Here is a 21,256-nt window from a genome sequence, read left to right as displayed (position 1 = left end):
TATTTGGGACGGATCAATTGGTTACACTTTTCAGTCTAGCGATACCGCATTTAATCGGCGATCGGAAAATATGTGTGCATTATGTCAATTGATTATTAGTTTATTATAGTGTAAGCGTAATTGTAATAATTTATTATTCCAATTAATTATATAGTTTCCCATTCCCGTTTCCACATATCCAGGAAATACGCTCTTATAAAATTCCTGTTCCTGCTCCATTTCTCAGTTGGAGACAAAGCTACATCTCCCAGAGTAGCCTCTTCCACCTGCTTCATCCGTGCCTTGATTCTTCTTTCCTCTATTGAGAACGTAATCGGCTGTATCCCAGTTATTATTTGTAGAGCTTCATTGCAGACCGTATTGTAGCTCCCGGATATTGCAATTAGGCAAGATCTTTGGGCTTCCTCCAGTTTTCTCCGGATTCTACTGTAATTGAGTCTCTCTCCCCACACCTCGCAGCCGTATGCCAATATTGGGATGGTGACTCCGTTGTATATAGTTCTTAAGCTATTGGTGGTGATGCCAAATCGGTTTCTGCACAGCCTTCTTAAGCAGTTAAATATTTTCTTGACCTTGCCTGCTGCGTAATTTGCGTGCTCTTGGAATGTTAGTCTCTCGTCGAATTCAATGCCCAGGTATCTGAATGTGGAGGATCTTTTGATGTTTTGAGCATAGATTTTTATAGTTGGGTTTCGTGACAATTTTTCCCCGAATACGACGTACTTAGTCTTATTCACAGAAATTTTTAATTTCACTTTCGTACTCCATGACTCCACTATATGGCAACATTCTTTTGCGAGTTTTTCTATTTCTCTCCTGGAAATTGCAGGCATTGTGATCACAACGTCATCAGCGTAGGCTGTCCATCTGCAGTTTCCAGGAAGGGGCTGATTCAGTAAATCGTTCATGGAGATGTTCCAAAGAAAAGGACCGAGTATGGATCCCTGTGGTGCCCCTTTTGTAATGTTCTTTTCAACTTCCAGATTATTTAGTTGTATTTTGGTGGTTCTATTCAAGAAAACATGGGAAACATCAGAAAAGGGTAAAACAACCAGATAATTTTTACCTAGCGTGAAGAAAAGAATGAAGATCAACTTTAAATCTTACAGCGGTATTACGCAAATTTTAACGGGCCACGGGGAGTTTAGATCATACCTCAAGAAAATAGGGAAAAAAAGGAGGGGACGTGTGAATGCATGATGGAGGATGACACGGCAATACACAGAGTCCTTTATTGCCCAATTTATGCCGAGGAAAGACGCGAACTGGAAGTTATCCTTAGATATTTGCATAACGTCCAATAAATTGGGCAATACCTACATTAGGAACCGATTAGGAAAATATTGGAAAGATTTATCAACAAAAGATAAAGTAAGAACGGGGAGAGTAACGGAAAGGAATGGCATGTAACTCATATTTTGTATTTTGTAAAATTAACGAAATTGTATTGGGGGTTTAAACATAAGGCTACCCAAAAAAAAAACAAACTGAAATTGAAACAATAAATTGCCCGATCCTGCTCGAACGGGCCCAATTATTATTATTATTATTATTATTTAATTATATAGTGCCCCGCACATTTGCTAAACGTACAAGTTGTAATACCTCGCGTTTCTCCACCGTTCTTTCCGCACCCCTGCCCTCTACGGCGTTTGTTCTCCAAATCTATTGGTTCAACTTCGAGGTGATCTAAAAAATTGAAGTTGGCACGTATCTTCGGTCACAGATGACACGGAAAAATGAAAAACCGCGTAAATGCTTGTTGTCACGAGTTATTTGCGCGCCTGTCCATTAATGTTATCTGCATTTTAAAAGCATTGAATTTGGTGCAGAGATTTCTGTTTTTATTTCATGAAGAAATTTTAGCTTGAGATACGATCCGAGAACTTAAATTAAATAGCGGATCAAAGAAGCTAGCAAAAGTTCTAATTCCATTTAAATTTTGACGGATTTTACTTCAAAAATAAAATAAATTCTTTTAATAAACTATTTTTTTAAGTTTTTTGTCTAAATGGTTTGCTGAAGCATCGATTTCATGTTGATTGTTTTTCTTCCGAAATTATTTCTCTTTTCAAAGTTGGTAATGTCAGGACATTTTTACCATCGTTTTTAATTTAATTAATGAGCAATACGATACCAAGCATTATTTCCATTTTAAATATTTACTCTTAAAAAACAGTCTCAGTTATGTGTTTCTTTCTATTTCACGTGCCGTATACTAGAAAAGAAATGATGTTTTCAAATATGAAGTTCTGATTAGCTCGAAAAAGTTTAATCTTTTTCTCGCATTGCGTGTAATTTGCGCATTCGTTTCCTCGTCCAGGGTTCAATGGGAATCTAGCTCGGATGCGTTGATTCCGTTTCGGTAACCGATGTTTCCTAAATATTGCCTTTACGCAACGACCGGCTCACGCCACTCCCTTTATCCCACGTCATGAGGTTACTCGCTGGTAAACAGATTCGATTCTTACCCAGAATTCCTTTCCCATCCGAACCTTTGCCGATACGACTTTTCCGAGAGAACAACGGTCGAGCGAAGGAGGTGTGGAGAAAGCAATGTTTTTTCGTGAGAAGTCATCGCATGAAACATCATTTGCACTATGACTCCTAACGTTGCAGAAGAAGACTTCCCCGAAGGAAATCTTCGCATTAGTTCACGTTTCCAGGACGCAAACCGTCTCTTAACGCTTGCCAGGAGTAACGAGAAACGCTGAAATGGGAGAAGGGAAACTCCCGGCACATATCTACGCAATTTCAGACGCCCCCCCCCCTCCAAGCGAGGACATGACTCCCCTCCCCTCTTATCTTCTTGACGTACTGCGTACCCTCGGTGGCTCGGAAAAAGATCACGGCGAAAATAATTCCCGCCACGCGCAGAGAGAGAGAGAATGCGAAAACGGAGTTGGCGCGGGTGAACCCACGCATGTACCTCCGAGGGACATGCATGGAAGTTGCAATGTTTGTCGCAAAGGCAGGCATAGTGAAAATATCGATCCCGTCCCGAGTCCTTTTGGTTTCCTCGGTAGAGGAGCCCTCCTCCCTTTCCGGGTCTCTCTCTCCCTCTCTTTCCCCGGCTATAGGCGCCCTGCTACTCGCATCATCTGCGACAACAGATGTACGTCCACCCGCCGTAGCATTAACGCGTGGCAATTGTCATTTGGAATTCTAGCCCAAAGGGAAACTGTTATCTCGGCCTCGTTTCCAAGGTTCCCGACCTGATCCTCTGGTGCATTCACGTCGCACCTTGCATTGCATCACACAAAGCCACTGGAGATTTTTTCGTGCTCATCCATAATGCGGGAGAGTTGACACTATTTCAGTGGTTACGTGTATTTCTCCTCTTTCGCAAACAATTCGAAGTGATGATTAACGTCCGCCAGTCAGCTAATCTGAGGATCATATTGTGCTGTTTCACCTTTAGCGAACAAGAATGGTCAAGCATTGTGCTAAGCTAACGCACTGGAATCATCAATACATACTACATCTCGGCTTAGTTGCAAAATACACTCATTAATGCACTTTTGAAATACTATTAGGAACTTTTCTCTCCCACTGCAAAACATAATTCAACATTTTATCGATTTCAAGTAAGAGTGTTTCTGTGTGAAATTTGATGCTCTCCCTTTATTTCTCCTGGTGTTTATTAGTCGTAGTGAAAAATGATTTTCCAAATTACGTATGTGATTTTATTTCATGTAAATTTTGATAATTCTTTAGCGTAAGGCCATTTGGAACTTTTATCTAGCATCTGATCCTAACTAGGCATTTAACTGTAGTTGAAACGAAACGAATAGTATCAGAAACGAAATGTATAAAAGAGAATAAGATCTTGTCAGCTATATTTGGCCAAAGACGTGGTGACATTTCAATATCAAAAATCCACCCTTTCTGAAAAAATGTCGTCAATAACTGCGAAACAGAAATGGAAGTTATTCGCCGGGTGAATTTAGTTCGACAAAATTTTCCAAGCCATGTCGATATCATTCGCAAAAGTCTCGGTCAAAGTTTTCACAGAATTACCTTTGAGGAACCTTGCGCAAGAAACTTGAAGGTAAAGACGCCATGATCGCATCCATGTTTGACTTGAATCGACTTGGACGTTTGAGCTTCCAGCTAAGTTTTCGTTAAGCAAACAGATGTTGATCGTGTCGTTTCTTTTGCGCGTAACTCTAAGTAGCGAAATTGGCCAATCAGAAATACGGTAAAACTAACTGCGTCTGCCAGAAAATCCTTAATTGTGGATTGGAGTGGCTAAGGTCGGGAGGGAGGAAATGATAGATACTAGATTGTCCCGACGAAACCCTGCAACCCTTCGGACAATCCAGCAATCTACCAGGCAATCTTACCCTCCCCGTATTCAACTGTTCCCATTAGCTTACACACCTTCCTTTCCTGTTCCCTCAACAACCAATCACCGATTACGTACTCTGTTTAACCCTCCCCTCCCAGCTAGTATCCCTTCTTCTCGTTAACTCCCTCACATTTACTCCTAGTATTCAGGTGAAAGCCACTGGAAAAATAAACAAAGTCATCCTCACTTTTATTAATCTTTTTAAAAACTATTTTCATCGACAAACATATATATATATATATATATATATATATATATATATATATATATATATATATATATATATATATATATATAAACAAATATATATATATATATATAAACAAATATATATATATATATATATATATATATATATATATATATATATATATATATATACATATATATGATATATAAGAACACTTATGAATTATATTAAACGTGTTAAGCCGCTATACTATCCGCTATTATATAATATTGTATAACTTGGACAGTAACAAACAATATAAGAATACATAAAAAGAACAGTCAACGTTATTTCTTAATAATTTCGACGGAGTTTAGTTCCGTCTTTCTCGGAAGAGACAGTAGTACTGACTGCTGGAATAGGAGAGGTGAGGGTTGCGAGAGAAAGAGAGGGGGGTGATGGAAGGGGGAACGCGAGGTGGAGGACGGGTGAGAGGAATGGTTGGCGGAGAGGAAAGGGAGAGGAGAGGCTAGAGGGGAGCGGAGATAGGGAAGGAGGGAGAGGGAGGAGGTGGAATTCACACAAAATTGGAAAAGAAAACTATCTGCTCACCGCAACTATTGCAACATCCGAGACCTAAGTTTCGCCTTACTAAGTCGTGATCAAGACCCTACAAGTCGAAACAAAGGCCACGCACACCAAAACTCATGCGGAAAAACAAAGTATTCAACTCTCCAATGTGCATCGCTTCCACAAAGTGACAATTCAGGCCATTCCCATCAGTGAACGACATTGAGGCCCGGATGCTAATAGGCCGTACAGAGCCAAATGAACGCCATTTCAAGGGTTTTTAATGCTATAAGGTTATCGGATGTGGGAAAGGACGCTAGAACGAAAACATTGTAGCACTGGTTGAAGGGGGTTTTATAATGGGAAGCATGTTTAGCTATGGGGAGACCCGCGGACGGGGAGGAGGGATTGCACGAGGCGCGGTGGTTATTAATCCTAAGTTTCAGGGGTTTGGAACATTGGCCTATGTAAAAGGACGGGCAGAGTTTACAGGTCAGAAGATAAACAAGATTCTTGGAAGTGCAAGAGGAGTGGGGGAAGGGCGGGAGAGAGTTAAATGGTGGGATGGAGTGGGGTGGAGTGGTGAAAATAGGACAGGTTTTACATCTTCCTCGATGACGTGGAGTGGGTATGGCTCTGGGGGTGGGAGGGTATTTTGAGAGCGGCTTGGTGGATTTGAGGATATCTGCTAGGTTGGCGGGACGTTTGAAGGTGACAGAGGGGCATTTGGGAAGAAGGTTGGAGGAAGTGTTGTGATTTTTGAGGATGGGGAACAGGTCTTCGAGGATGAACTTGAGGGACTGAATGCCTGGGAGGTAGGTAGTACAGATTGAGAGAGGGTGGGAGTATGTGATTAAGGCAGGATTGCGGGTGTAGGAATGTTTGAGTATTTTTTATGGAGGAGAGAATCAGGGTATCCTCGTTGGAGGAGGGAGTGGTGAAGGTTGTTGAGGTATTGGTTAGGGATTCGCGATGGTGGCAAATACGGTGGCCGCGGATAGAGAGGAAGTAAGGGAGGGAGCGCTCGGTATGGGAGAGATGGCAACTGCTGTAATGAAGATATTGCTCCTGATTAGTAGGTTTAGTGTGAACGGAGGTCAGGAATTTGTTATTGCTAAGGGAAATATTGACATCGAGGAAGGTGATGTGAGAGGATGAAATGGTCGAGGTGAAAGACAGAGATGAGGAATCATTGAGTTGGGAGATGAAGGTATTGAGGGAATCAATGCTCTGTGGCCAGAGTAGAAAGATGTCATCAATGAATCAGAGCCACAGGAGGGGTTGCAGAGGATAGTTGGAAAGGAAATTCTCTTCCAGGACACCGAGGTGGAGGTTTGCATATGAAGGGCTGAATCTGCTTCCCATGGCACAGCCCTTTAATTGGAGGTTATAGTTATTGTTGAAAGAAAAGGAGTTGCGGGTGAGAATGAAATGATGAAACGGGAAAGATGAATGAGAAATTTGGTGCTGGGGGTGAGAATGAAATTGGAAAGATGAATGAGAAATTCGGTGCTGGGGATGTGAGGGGTAGGGCGTTTGGAGAGGAAGTGACGTAGGGAAAAAAGGCCTTCTTTGTGATGAATGGATGTGTATAAGGAGTTGACATCACTAGTAGCCATAGTAATTGGGGTATCAGGAGGGAGGGAAGTTGAGTGGAGCAATCTGAGGAAGTGGTAGGTATCTTTTATAAAGGAGGGTAGGGAGAGGAGTAGGGAGAGAACTAATAGAGTGAACTGACTATATATATATATATATATATATATATATATATTTGCACAAACATATATGCATGTATATATATTCATATATATACTACATATATATACTCAATCAAATGGACAAAGACATAAGGAAAAGATATGGGAACACATAAAAGATGAAAGGACTATCACAGAGCATCGGCCCGGCAAGTCGAAAGATCAATGATTCAAGTCCCGGTCAAGGAAATATTTTAAAACTTGTAATCAGCTTGATTCCGCCTTCCCTACCTCTCCTGGTTTCGTCACATATTTGTGACTCTATTCCCTTTCCTTACATCTATTTCCATGTGAATGAATATTTGTTCGCCATATGGTGGGTGTTTACGTGTTTGAATGTGTATGTATACACACACACCTATATATATATATATATATATATATATATATATATATATATATATATATATATATATATATATATATATGATTTCGACGGGGAAATAGAAAATTAAAATAAAATAGATAACACGTAAAAGCACGCTCACAGTTCAGAAAGTATAAGCTTTTGGCCTTCTCTGAGGCCTTTTTCAGGTAGGAATGGAAGGTTTCGGGCGGAGGGAATGCGATGCTTGAAGGGAAATGAGACGCAGGGAATGCTGGGAATGGAATTATTTATGACGGTTAATACTAGGAATTTCAATGGATTAGAAAGCCAGCAGATATGCGGATTCACAAGTCCTCACCTCTAGGTTGGTGGCTGACTAGCATAGGGATTCTAGGATCGTGAGGGAAAAGCAGTGGTCGAAGAATGATTGGGGGAATTTTCGTGTTAAGGGATAGGAAGAGTATTCAGGAAGTTCTCTCGGGTTTCCCACCGGGTCAGCGTGGTGTGCACCGACGTTTCGACGGCTAACTCTGCCATCGTCTTCAGGGTGAAGTGCAGAGCAATGAATTCGCCAAGTAATTCATTTAGGCCGACATGGCGAATTCATTGCTCTGCACTTCACCCTGAAGACGATGGCAGAGTTAGCCGTCGAAACGTCGGTGCACACCACGCTGACCCGGTGGGAAACCCGAGAGAACTTCCTGAATACAATACGCCGGGAAAACTTGAGATCCTTCGATAGGAAGAGTCATCACTAATTTCCTTCCCAGCATACACTGCGCCTCCCCCCACTCAGACCTCGCATTCCCTTCGCCCGAAACCTTCTATTATAACCTAAAGAGGGCCTCAGAGAAGGCCGAAAGCTCTTCCCATGCCTCTTTAATCATTTCCTCAGATATGCGTTGAACAGCACCGGTGATATGGGAGAATCCGGCCTCACACTTCTTCCTAAGGCTGTCCCTTCGGACTCTCGCTTGTCGCACCTCAGCAGCCTTAGACATGTACGGGGAGCAGATTATTCTCCGGTCTCTCCAATCTATTTCTTTCCGAATACCATATATTCCACATGTACTAATTAGTTTTTCCCAATTCACTCTATCTAACGCCTTTTTGAAATCTACAAAACAGGAATATCGTTCTGATATGTTCCTCTCGATTTTGATTTTATTGCTGCAAATGCATCAATTATACTATATATTATTCAGCAATCAATGCATAAATATTCACACACACACACACACACACACAAACACACACACACACACACACAAACACACACACACACACACACACATATATATATATATAGTATATATATTTATATATATATATATATATATATATATATATATATATATATATATATATATATCGAAGTTTTAATTCTACTGTGAGCATGGATTTTAATACGTGTTTGAAGTACTTAATCCTTTTTCAAAATTAGTTGTTTTAGAATCAAGGCAGAGGGTAAAAAAAGCAAAAAAATAACTGCCATAGCTACTTTGTTCCGTCTATTTATTATCAATCTGTCGTCGCGTTGCATTTCTCGAAAGAGAAACCTGATAATCGAAAATCAAGGTCAAGGCACTCGGGGCGTGGTTTCAGCGTCATCAATCAGGGCATGCGCATCCCTCCCCACATTCGCACATGTTTGGCTTTTGCTTGGCCAAAAAAAGATACGCCATGTGCATTTCGACTCGTACGTGCAATAATTTCCCCTTTCATCGTTGTCCCGTTGTTTTGTTGATTTATCATGGCCATCCCGCTTCGTCGAGCGCGAGATTTCCATCGCCCTCCGACAAAAACCGAAGAGCCTTGATTATAATGTTTCATTGCGAAAATATATGTCATCACTTCTTTTTCACGCGCGATAACCGCAGTTTTAACGAGGAGATCTCGACAGTTTTATCATTTATATTACTCATGACGCGTTCGCGTCCGAACTCATTGTATAGTTTTATTTTCGCCCAGGCAATTAAAAGTGGATTGGTTTGTCAAGAGCTTTTACCGTTGTGGGAGTGACCAGCAACTCTTCCAAAGAAACAAATCACCATTTTAGTAGTTCCGAACCAAAATGAGTGAATAATATATCGCCTCTACTATCTATTCGTATTTAGATTATGGTATTAATGGTTCTACTGAGTGGTAAACCCGCACCAAGGACCGAGGGCCGATAAATGTCCTTTGAATTTGAAATTGCGGTCGTTGTTTGGTGATGAAATTCGTAACTTTCGTTTACGACTGCTGATATTGAATAGCAAAATCATTCCTTGGTTGATTTTTGAAATTGGACACGTGTACTACTGAGACAAAGTAAAAATGAATGATGAAGAGAACAAATGCGAAAAAATATATAATCAACCCGTTGGATACACAAGAAACCAAAGACGTAATAAAGTAAAGACATAATAAAATCAACACTCATGAAGTTATATTATCTCTCCCAAGTTTTTTACATTATCTTAGTTTGTGTTTGTTGAACTAAGTACCTTTTAGGTGGTGTATGTCATAGGACTTAAAAGTAATCTCTTATTTCATTTTCAAATCTAAATGGTTTTTCGTAGGAAAGTAAGTCTTGAGGTAGCGTATATGATAATTCTTGCCTTTTGGCGAGGTTCCTCATGTTTATTCGTATTTGCAAGATGAAGAAAGTTTTCATTTGCTACAGAAGAGCACAGTGTTCCGTTACTAATTAAAAATGCTTCGGAAAGGAAAATCATCTACATATTTTGGTTAGCCCTAACGATTAACGGTTCGACCTGGGTACCTTGTACTATCTCGCAATCACCAGTCATTCAGATTCCTTTGGAGAATTAATCATTTGACATGATGTTGGATGCCTGCCAAAGCAGTCCATATCTTTCGATACGCATCGTTCCAAAGAAAAGTCATCTTGAATGTGTAAGAGGTAGTATCTTGGCGAAGTAGTGTTCTAATCTGCCGGTTTCACGTGGCCCTATAATAATTTCCACGGTGCCACAATGGAACTGGAATGATCTGAAAATGTCTAACAATCTTGGTCTTGTGTCTTCTCAGCATTTTTCAGAAGTTGACGGAAGGGGTTATTAAAATTCATTGGCAATACTTTGGTTTATTAGAGAAAGATATATATATATATATATATATATATATATATATATATATATATGTGTGTGTGTTTCTATATTATGTGTTACTGTGTATTGTACTATTCGGCACTTCCGTGTTACGTCTATGAAAGCATATATATATATATATATATATATATATATATATATATATATATATATATGTATGGAATATACTTGCATTTAAACTTTGCTTGGCTTTTGATGCAAACGGTCAAGTATTGAGCTGCATTTGATCGCTGCTTTTTAATTTCCAGAAGATTTGACTTGCGTCGTGTTAGAGGGCGGGATGTGTGGTCGAATGCTTCTGTTTGTGGATCACACATAAAATACTCTCTCGTGAATGATCACCAGTCATTTAGAGTGAATAATGGCGAGCTGACAAGAAAATATTTTTCTCCATTCATCTTGATTTAAAGGGAGGCTGCCTCGGGATTTACTTCGGAGGACTTTCATAATAAGATTAAACAAAATTTTCGTGCTTGCCTTAATAATGTCAGAGTGACTTCGGAATTTCTCCGCTTCCTTTAACCATTTATATTTTACTTTTATATAATTAATAGGTACGCATTTTTAGTACTTTATTTTTATAGTATAAGGAATCGCTTGAGTTTGCAACTCGTGCAATCATTCGCGAGGTCTTGCTCTACTTAACTTGGGTAAATTGCGTTTAAATGCTGATATATGTTGCTCCGAGCCTGCGCCCAAAATTGTAAATTGGCAAGTATTTATTTCCTTTGATAAACGCCGCCGCCGTTTATCAAATTGGATTCAACTGCTCGAAGGGCTGTCTTGACTGATGTTTTTATGTCTGACTGATGACTCAACTTTGTGCGTGCATAATATGAGAAATTTAAAAAAGATTGACTCGCAGGTACTTTTTCCAAACAGAAATCTAAACATTTCATAGATTGACAGTGAATGCCTTACTATAGTAGTAACAAATATACGACGAATTATTATTTTCACCGGCAAAACGTCAAACCTTTTTATTATGATTAATCTATAATTTAACCTTAGAACATTTACGCTCTCTTGCTAGTCACGCAAGAAGATGTCCTCTTTGATGCAAAACGTTATGCTCTGCGCTTTGATTGGTGCCAACTCAGTCGATGAAAATTTGAAGCTCCCATAAAAAACTAGCGGGTAGCCTCGCGTGACAATCTTATATGTTTCCTTACCGAATGAAGCTCCACGGCGAGTAGCCCATATTATATTATCCTTTGATCCCCGGAGTACGTACTTCGTGGGTCACCTCAAACGCATATCCCTGAGCTTCCATAAAGCTCCGTCGGCCGCAGACGTGGCGCAGGGGTCCCGAGTGATTCATGTGACCCTTGAAAGTGCACATCCGCCTGTTCCGATGTCTAAAGCCGCGAACGTTCGTTTCTCGTTCCAGGGAAATATCATCGAACGGCAGCCTGATAGTGCTGCCGTTCCACCCGACGCAGTTCCGGCCCTCGGTCCACGCGGCGCCCGTGCGATGCCGCGCCGCAAACCACGTGGGGGTGATCTTGAGTCGAGAGTGCAAACTGAAACCAGGTGAGCGCACTCCAGCGGCTGCTGTTCGACTTTTTCAAAAGGACCGCCGAAATGACCACCTTTTGTCGCTGAAATGGGGGCGGAATGGAAAAATCTTAACCCTTCCCTCGCGTCCCGAAATGTCAAAGGGTTCCTTGTTATTTTCGAAATGTCCAACCCCCCACCTTCTTTCCGCGCATTAATTACACGCTCGAATGTCAAATCTGTATTTTAAATGGTAATTTCCGGCTTGGATTTTCCCTCCTTTCTGATGTTTTCCGCGCGCGCACCGAACTTGCCCGCTCGGAGAGATTGCAAATCCCCCAGTGCGTTTGGTCCAACCAACCGTCCAAAATAAAAATGTCACCGGAAAGTAATTCCTCGACCGTGAACGAGTTGAGTTGGACTACGATAATGATTTGTTTTAATTACACGCGTTTCAGAGAGAAATTAGTCCTAAAATCCACGTTCCATGAAACGATTTCAACCATCCGTCCCCCTCCCCTCCCCTTCCTTTCTGTTTCCCGATTGACGCGCAAATGTTTGGGTAACTCGCTGATCGCCTGAATGTTGAACCAACACGTATAATCACTGTTATTTTCTCTTCCGACCTCAGATGAGCTCACGTCATAAGAGGCATGGCAATCATTTGAATTAAAGATCTTAAAATAAAATAACAATAGAGATTCGGCATGATTTTATGAAAAAGTAGCGTGGAAGAAATTGGCACAGGTTGATGAATAAATAGTGTCAATACATTTACATAATGCTCGTTTTTTAGAAGCAGAGAGGACTGCCAGAGTCATCTCGTAGAGCCAGATATTCTACAAAAGGGAGTCGCTACATGGTATTAAGTTGTATTATAGCTTTGATGTAGCTTAATATACTAGAAGTTCAATGATTCATATGGCAGATAAAAAATATCTTTTGGTAAAAAAATATGGCATACAAGTTTGGAAGAACAAGGTCTGGCGCATAAAAGAAAGAATGCCTCTTCTTCAAAACAAAATTTTAATGTGTCATATCCATTACGCTGTCCATGAAGTCCCCTTTCATAAAATCATAGGCGTATTCCTACGCAATCAATGGTACATTTCCAGCCGCTTTTCCATTTAAGTGAGCTGAAACATCCAAGTTGTGAACCGTATCCTGTCACGGTGGGTTAATTTTAAATTCAAAAATCCATAAATTGGAAAAGTTTTTCGTTTTAGTGAATGGATCGAGTTAGTTTTCTTGAAGTTTTCCAGAATGCATTGAGGAGGTAAATGTGTAATTTTAATATAATCTTTGTTTTCCGTTTATGTCAGGATACCATCTCAGCTCCCACTCTAATTACACACCTTTCCACTCGCTAGGGGCTCCAAAATACCATCATTAAATACCGGCGAGTGAAGACGGTCGTCAAATTTTAGATAATCACGAAACTCACAGGCAACGTATCATAATATTAATTCCATTGAGAAAAGGCAGTGGTATGCGATTAAGTCAGTGATTGTCATTCGTCTTTTTCAGTGATGAGATACCTTAATGATTCCTCGATGGCTAACGCATCCTCTTTTTTTAGTCCTAGAGAAAAACATAGACGGCAGTATTTGAAACATTCATCTCCTTTCGCCATTCCTGGCTGGATTTTATCTTATTGCAACCCTTAGTACGATGAGCTTAAGTTAAAAGTTATCCTTATGAATACGAGCCATCGAGTTGGCAGTCCGGGGTCCTACACTTGTTCAACCCGAATTCCTTCCAGCCCGCAATCATGAAGATCTTTACTTTTTTTCAAATACGTCGTTTTCAAAGTGGAGACTGATTTTTACTATGCACAATTCGAACGAGTGAGTTGCTATGAAGCGCGACGCTTTTTTTTACGTTTGCGCCGCGACACACGGAAACCAACTCTCGGTCGGGTTACGTCATACGGTTTTAGCCAATACGGAGGCACGGTTCCCAGATATCAAAGCTGATTTCCCAGGCTCCGACGGAGATGTATCTTCCCCCTCCGCCGCTCGTTCCCCGAAAATCACTTATCAAAGCTCACTCGCTCCCTCCCTCCGTCTCTCTCTCCACCCCTCCATCTCCCCTATTCCGCTCGCACCTCCCCGGTGCTCGATCCCACGTCGCCCCCTTCCCCGCCCAGCACCCGTCCTCGCTCGGAATTTCCCGAAGAGTAATACTGCACGCCATCACCATATCCAACGCGGTGGATGCAAAAAGATAAAGAGTAGCCCCGTTGTTCTTCTCCCCCTCGGCTTCGCCTTTGTTGATTTCCCTTCTCTCCCCCCTCCTCGTGCAGACCTGACTTCTGACGCTTGGCAGCCGAGCGTGGTGGACGTGTACGTGGCCGAGGGCAACGTGGCGGTCCTCCACTGCGACGTGAGCGGCACGGGGGTGCCGTCGCCGGGTGCGTCCTTCCAGGGCTCTCCGTCGGCTTCCCGGCCGGCCGCCGGCCAGCTTCACCCCTCCGCCGCTGGCGGCTCCAGGGTCAACCTCAAGAGGAAGTCACCCGTGCTGCGGGTCGCGGCGTGGCTCAAGGAGCACTCGAACGGAGGTCGAACCACCGTCCATCCGGGAGGAAGGTAATTCTGCTCTACTCCAAAGCGACAAACTCCACTGAGTTTCATCCCGAAGACGGGAATAGTGATTTTGATGAAAAAGGGAGACGATGGCGTTTCGGCTGCGAGAACGTGATTTGTTAATTTCTCTCCTTTTGGACGATGATCGCAATATTAACTAAATTTATGTTTGTTTTGGTTCCTTAATTCTTTAGTGGATTGCAATTGTTGAGTTACCTGGCCGAAAATAATCACGAATGTTAGAAATAATGAAATAGAAGTGATTTCGCTGATACATGATCATCCGTAAGGATATGAAACGTGGTGAATGTACCGCTTTCGGGCGCATGGAAGCGATTTAGTTCGGTCTTTACTGTAGATATACTGATTGAATCACGGTATTCAATCGAGGAATCCGGCGTTTTTTTTGTTGAATAAATTTATGTTGTAATATCAGTCTTAAGTTGTCAGTCCGAACTTTAATATTGAATATTTGAATCAACTATAAATGGCGTTCCTCTGTGAATTCCTTTGAATTAGTCCGTCTGCCGAATCGTAAGTTTCGCGCCGCATGAGCGGTCATCAGGCGTCCGACGCTCGATGACCGCTCGAACCGATGCTCAGGTGGCCAAAGTGAAAAACCTTTTGGACTCTGATAGGCGTTTAACCATCGCCCTTATCAGTGAGGGGACCGGCCTTTTAGTCTGAACCGTCAACACCATTGTTAAATAGGATCTTGTGATGATGAAAGTGTGCGCGAAGCTGGTGTCGAAAGTCTTGAGCGAGGAAGAAAAACTGTCGCGAGCGGAAATTTCGCAAGAAATTGGGGGCTGCAGCCAGTAAGACGAAGATATTCTCGACAACGTTATAACCTCAAAGGATAGATCAAAAAGAGCTCAAAGGATATCGGTTCCACTCCATCGAGGCGGTTCAAGCGGACACGACAAAGGCTCTCAAAAGTATTCTCAGGAAACCGACTTCCAGCGAGTTTTTGGCGAGTGGCAGACGCGCCAAATGCATGTTGAAGATTATTAAGTAAGTAAATGTAATGATAACTGCAATAAATTTTGATTCTTGGAACAAGTCCCGATACTTATTGTACAGACCCTCTTTATGTATACTATTATTATCATTAGGTAATCTACCGGTTAAGATAAGTTATTGGATGGATACAGCTACCAACTAAATATTTTGTGACTCCTAGTAAAACACAACATCCTACTCTACATCAGGTCCCTCTTCATCTCGGAGTACTTTCTTCCTCCATTCATCCCGTCCAACATCCACATCCTGTTCCTTCCCTTTCCTCTTTTGCCTAACATTCTCCCCTCTATCACAGTCTTCAACATCCTACTGCCGGGCAATACCCCCTTCATCCACTTTTCCTGCTTCCATAGGAATACTCCCAATAAACCCCTCTCTTAGCCCACCATACCAAGTATTTCCTCATTTGTTTCCCCCTCTGTACATTTCACTTTCTCCATTGTTTTCCAAACCCAAATTTCAAAAGCCTCCAATCTACGTCTATCCTCGTGCTTCAATGACCACGTTTCCGCAACGTAAATAGCTAAGCTCCATATCCAAGTTTTTACGAGTCTTTTTTTATATCTTTACTCAACGTCCCTGTCATCAACTCCCTCCTCCTTTTGAAAGCCTCTTTGCCTAGCGCAATTCTTCTCCTTAAGTCCCTACTACTTTGACCGTGTTGGTCCAAAACAGTACCAAGATACGTAAACTGTTCTACCTGATATAGTTATTGCCCTCCTATTTTAATGTTTAGCTTAGCCTTTTTCTTTCTAGAAAATCACATAACCTTTGTTTTGTTAATATTGATTCTCATCCCATACCTGTCGCACTGAATTTCCAATTCCCTAAGCAATGCTTGCAACCCCTTGGCTGACTGACAAACTAAAGCTTGGTCATCAGCAAACCTAACTGATTTTACGAATTCCCCACCGACTTTCATTCCTACCTCGAGTTCTTCCCATGCCTCTTTAATTATTTCCTCTGCATACAGGTAGAACAGCAACGGTGATAATGGGCAACCCTGCCTTACACCTCTTCCTAACACTGCCCATCCGGACTCACCGTTCCCCACTCGCATCTGAGCAGTCTTTGGCATGTGCAGGTTGTGGATTAGCCTCGTTTCCCTCCAATCTATTCCTATTCTCTGCAACATACTCAATAGTTTCCCCAAATTCACTTTATCAAACGCTTATATATATGTCCTCGATATATATATATATATATATCGAGGACATATAACACCCACGGATCTCAGGGTAAATTACATATCCTCGATAGCTCAAGTGGTTAAGAGCGTCCGCCCGGCAAGTGGAAAGATCCGGTGTTCGAGTTCCGGTTGACGAGATATTTTTACTCTTGTGATCCGTTCGATTCCGCCTTCCCCACCTCTATTGTGTTCGTCCTTTATACGTGTTCCTATCCCTTTTCCTTATGTATGTTTCTGTATATATGAGTATATATATATATATATATACATATATATATTTATATATATACTTCTCTATCTTCCAATGAAGACGGATGAGAATTGGAATCGAACATGGGACCTTCTGATCAGCAGTCCAACGCTCTACCCACTGGACTACCGCGACCCACATATATATATATATGTGGTCGCCCATATATATATATATATATATATATATATATATATATATATATATATATATATATATATATATATATATATATATATATATATATGTGACATCAAGGAATGTGGAAGAATTATTGATTATATTCAATTGCTCTGATATTTGGGGATAGTTAAATTTTATTTATATCAAAGAAATGCCGTCCCATTTCATGCATAATTTTTATTCTAGAAAATATTATTGCAAAACGATTTTTTAAGCTATAATTTTCTTCAAAGCTACGGTTCTCTTCATAAAACTATTAGGATTTTAGAGAAATACTCCTGAAAAAGCGCTAATAATTTATTGAATGACTTTCAGTGGTGTGAGAGAAACATTCTAACAATGCATAGGCCTACGATATCGATCACAGGTATCGCGTTTTTATGCGCTTTGCCCCCTTCCCTACCTTCCAAAAACTATCACCCAGCCTGCGCCGCTGCATTAGCCAGAGCCGAAGTGTGAGAGGCAGAAAGAAAATCATCACGTTCATAATTATTAGTCAACTCAACGCGATCCCGAGGAAATGGCCTGAGTGTCGTTCTCTCATTGCGCCTGCGACGGTTTAGAGATTACACCTTAAATGGGGCAAATTATTCTTCTCTTCTTTGGGCAAATCATTCTTGCCACAACTACGTCAATGTATTGCAGAGGTCCACAGCCACCAAAATGTCGACAATTAATGAATAACCGGTGGGGACGCCCTTGAGATACGCGGCAAATAATTGGGTCTCGTTTGGTTTAGGAGATAGAAAAAGTGCAAAGGAGGTCCTTTCGGATTGTCAGAAAGTACTTCGATTTGAGAGCGAGCGTAAAAGAGATCGTTGAAGGGCACCTCATATCGCCTGATTGGACCATTTGGATGAGATAATGATGAATACAGCTTCAATAGATTCAGGAATACTGTCTTAACCCTTGCGGCTCGCGATCACAACGACGGCAAAGCTAAAAAAAGAAAAAACTTCGACCGATGAGTATAACTGCATATCACTGGCTTCGAACACATTTATTTAGTTACTTACGGCTGGTTATATACACGTAGCTCCCCCTGCCACACGCCTCCTGTGCGGATTGCCTTGTCCGGCATAGATGAGAAAGACACCTTAACCTAAACAGCGGCGTTCGTCCAAATTTGAAAGCTAAGGGATTTATAAAGATAATTATTTCACAGGTTGTCTATCGTCAAGCCAATCAACCTAAATTACTCAATCCCATTCAGCTTTAAATTTGTTTCTCTTCCGGATAAGTGAACCTTTGGGATTTTTGCCGGTTTCCCAGGAGGTGGATCTCACTCGCTCTAATAGTCTCCACATGATTCTGTCCATATTCTCTGACAAAAGCGTAAGACGGCGCGCTAACACTCCAACATACAGTCACCGGCGCTTTGTGACGTGGAAAAATGTGACAAATTTAGTTTATAATTTGGAAATGTGAGATTCGACAAACACTCACTGCCTCTCTACTCCCTGATTCAGAGCAGCGTAAGACTATCGCATTGCAGGTAACAGGTCCGTCAACTTGACGGAAGCCTTTCTCTTCCTGTTCTCGGCACTCAATGGCTGTATGTAGATTTAATGTAAACGATGGCAAAAAAATGATTCGAAATAGCTTTGCATACATTTTTTTGAAAATTCCACGGGAGAGGTTAACCTCAGTCAAGGAGTAACAAGTTGCTGCCTTCCCTCCCGAGGCCAAACACCTCGAACGTTCAGTCGGAAAGCCACGCTGCGTTTGTGTTTCCTCCGCCACGCGAAAGGCAACGCTTGGGCTAAAGCCGCTGATTCGACGTCGCAGCTGTATTTGCTTCATTACCGGCTGGGCAGAGCCCTTTGTGCGGGGAGAGGGGGGAACGGTTCGTGCATTAGGGATCTTACGACTGGTTGAGGGCTCTGCCGACGGAGGCAAAGGGAGGTCACGGCGCCCACGGGGTGATCCGTTTGTGTCCGCACTTTCGCGCAGTGGACTGCCGCGTGTTTTGAAGGGCTTTTGCTGATGACCGACATGACTAGAGATCAATGCCAACTGGCGGTGCATATGATGCTAATGGGTACGCCCGAGAATCACCCATTTCTCATGCTTGTCCTCTTTGCAACTCCGTACTTTTTCCTCGGCCCTACAATCGCCGCTGCGACGCGATCTTTTTGTAAAACCTCGTCGATGACATCGAATGTTTTATTTCCTTTCCCAGCCATTTTTGATTTTTATGGGACGAGGGGGAGGGGTCTAAAGACTAGCAATTCCTCCACTCTCACCCTCCACTCCTTGCGCCACTGGGTTTTCTTACCGTTTCTTCTACGGTAATGTCAATGAGTAGTTAGGCTGGCAGAAATTCTTATCTATTGATTAACTTCCTCCCGTTGGCAATCAGCGACGTTTTCAAATGATACATCTCGTGCGAGCGAGCTCATGGTCGACAGATTCAAACGAACAAGAGGAGTCGCTTTTCCACAGCAACGTTCGCACAGCACACCGGCGCTTTATGTAATTCGAGTCATAAACTAATTAAGGCTCAGATAACTAAATCCATGACTTCATCATTTTGCAGAATTGTTAATGGTAGCGTGAAATTTGGCGCGGGTGCCCCCCGGACTAGAACTACCCGACTGAGAGGGGGGGGTGGATATACTAAAGGATTGGGGGCCGGGATGGAGGGGGCGTGGCCGACATTCGTTTTCAGGGGAGGGGGGGGGGGTTGGCAGTAACAAAACTGTCAGGTTTTGATGCATGTATCCCACAACGTAATTATCGGCCCGCGTCCTCGCGGGCGTCCGGTGTTCGTCGATGGGGATGGAGGGCGGGGGGGGAGTGGGGGAGGGGGGGGGTTGGGGATTTCGACGCCCCAGAGCTTCCCTCCCGCCCCCCCTCGCCAATCTTCGGTCACCTCCGAGAAAAATAGCCCCGTGGGGCGGAGGGCGGGGAGGAGAAGGGAAAGTAATCGGGGAAGCGGGGTGTCGTAATCAGCGTTGATTAAAGTCAAACAGCATGGGAGAGAGGCGCGTGGAGGGTGCGGGGGTACCCTATAGGCACCAGGGGAGGGTGGAGTGGCTGTTCCGGTCGAAGGAAGCGCTCTCCCCATGACGCTAATGCAATTCGGGTACGGCGGGGGGGAGGGACGGTGAAGGGGTCGGCGACTCCCACGTTGTCCCGCGGTTCGCCTCGACTTCGCGTCGGTCCCTGTTTATCTTTCCGCCTCTGCCATATTTCGCGCTCTGCGCCCCCCCCCCATCCCTGTCTCCTTCATCGCCGACCCCGAAAAAGGGGGTACCGAATGTGCGTGCCTCACCCGTTCCGTTATTGAATTTAGTCGTCACGGCGGCCGCGTTTTCGGCGCGGGGGTGAAAAATGGGGGCGGGGTGAGTTAGTACTCTCGAGGTGACGTCACTTATTCGGTTGTTTATTACGTGCTAACAGACTACGGATGTAAAAGGTGAATAATTCATGTTTGGCACTGAAACACAAATACAGCTGAACGGCGACTTTAATCTTTCATTGGCGTACATTGTTTTCATAATTTCAATAAATAATCGATATTATAACTACAGAGCATTTGCAATGAGTTTATTTTGTATTTAAATTTTGTATTTACCCGGAATTTAATACTGCTCAGGTAATCTAATTAAATTATTGTTTCTTCATTCAGTATGTTATGCCGCCATGCTTTTACTCTGACCACTCAATTATGCAATTGATATTTAATAATTAGCAATACGAAGCAATATCACTAATACAGCAGCACGCATCATTTTGCTTATTCTTTCCTTACTCCTGCTTTTCCTAACTAACCGGAAATGAGACGAAGAGAAACGAGCGGGAAAATATGTGTATTTCACCCTTTTAAGAAAGTTTTGAGAGTTAAAAAAAAATTTTCGAGGATTTAAGAAAGATTCATAATTTGTGAAGCACCAACGACTGAAAAATAAACCGTTTTTGGTGTTTTTGAAAGCTGTCTTAGACGCAGCGCTATACTCTACTATGCTAGAAAAAGTCAGTTTAGATTTGATCCCGCCTCCCTAAACTCAGTGGAAACAATCATTAGTACTGCGCTCATTACGATGAAGTCGTTTGCACGGGTGCATGAAATTTGCTCTAACACAGGTTAAAATATCACGTTATTAATAATTATTATTTCAAATAAAAGATTAATTATTGCTATTTCTAAAGGTTAGAAAGGTAATCATCCTAAATAGCCGCACATTTTTAGTCCCATTTTATTTGTTACCTGTTCTATGCAAAATTTAATGGAA

At 42.2% G+C, this 21,256-nt stretch overlaps 1 protein-coding gene across 1 annotated transcript in view; it reads left to right on the top strand.

Moving 5' to 3' along the window:
- The first annotated feature begins 5,894 nt into the window (after positions 1 to 5,894).
- Positions 5,895 to 21,256, top strand: part of LOC139696074 (cell adhesion molecule DSCAM-like) — a 69,421-nt gene continuing 54,059 nt past the window's right edge. Inside the window, exons 1-3 of the mRNA XM_071594698.1 lie at positions 5,895 to 5,905; positions 11,682 to 11,824; positions 14,094 to 14,376. Of these exons, the coding sequence (XP_071450799.1) occupies positions 5,895 to 5,905; positions 11,682 to 11,824; positions 14,094 to 14,376 (437 nt within the window). The remainder of the gene's footprint in view (positions 5,906 to 11,681; positions 11,825 to 14,093; positions 14,377 to 21,256) is intronic.

Source organism: Hetaerina americana, unplaced genomic scaffold, assembly GCF_022747635.1.
Source record: "Hetaerina americana unplaced genomic scaffold, ioHetAmer1.1.p SCAF_67, whole genome shotgun sequence".
NCBI classification, from domain to species: Eukaryota; Metazoa; Arthropoda; class Insecta; order Odonata; family Calopterygidae; genus Hetaerina; species Hetaerina americana.
This window is presented reverse-complemented; position numbering and strand designations above follow the sequence as displayed.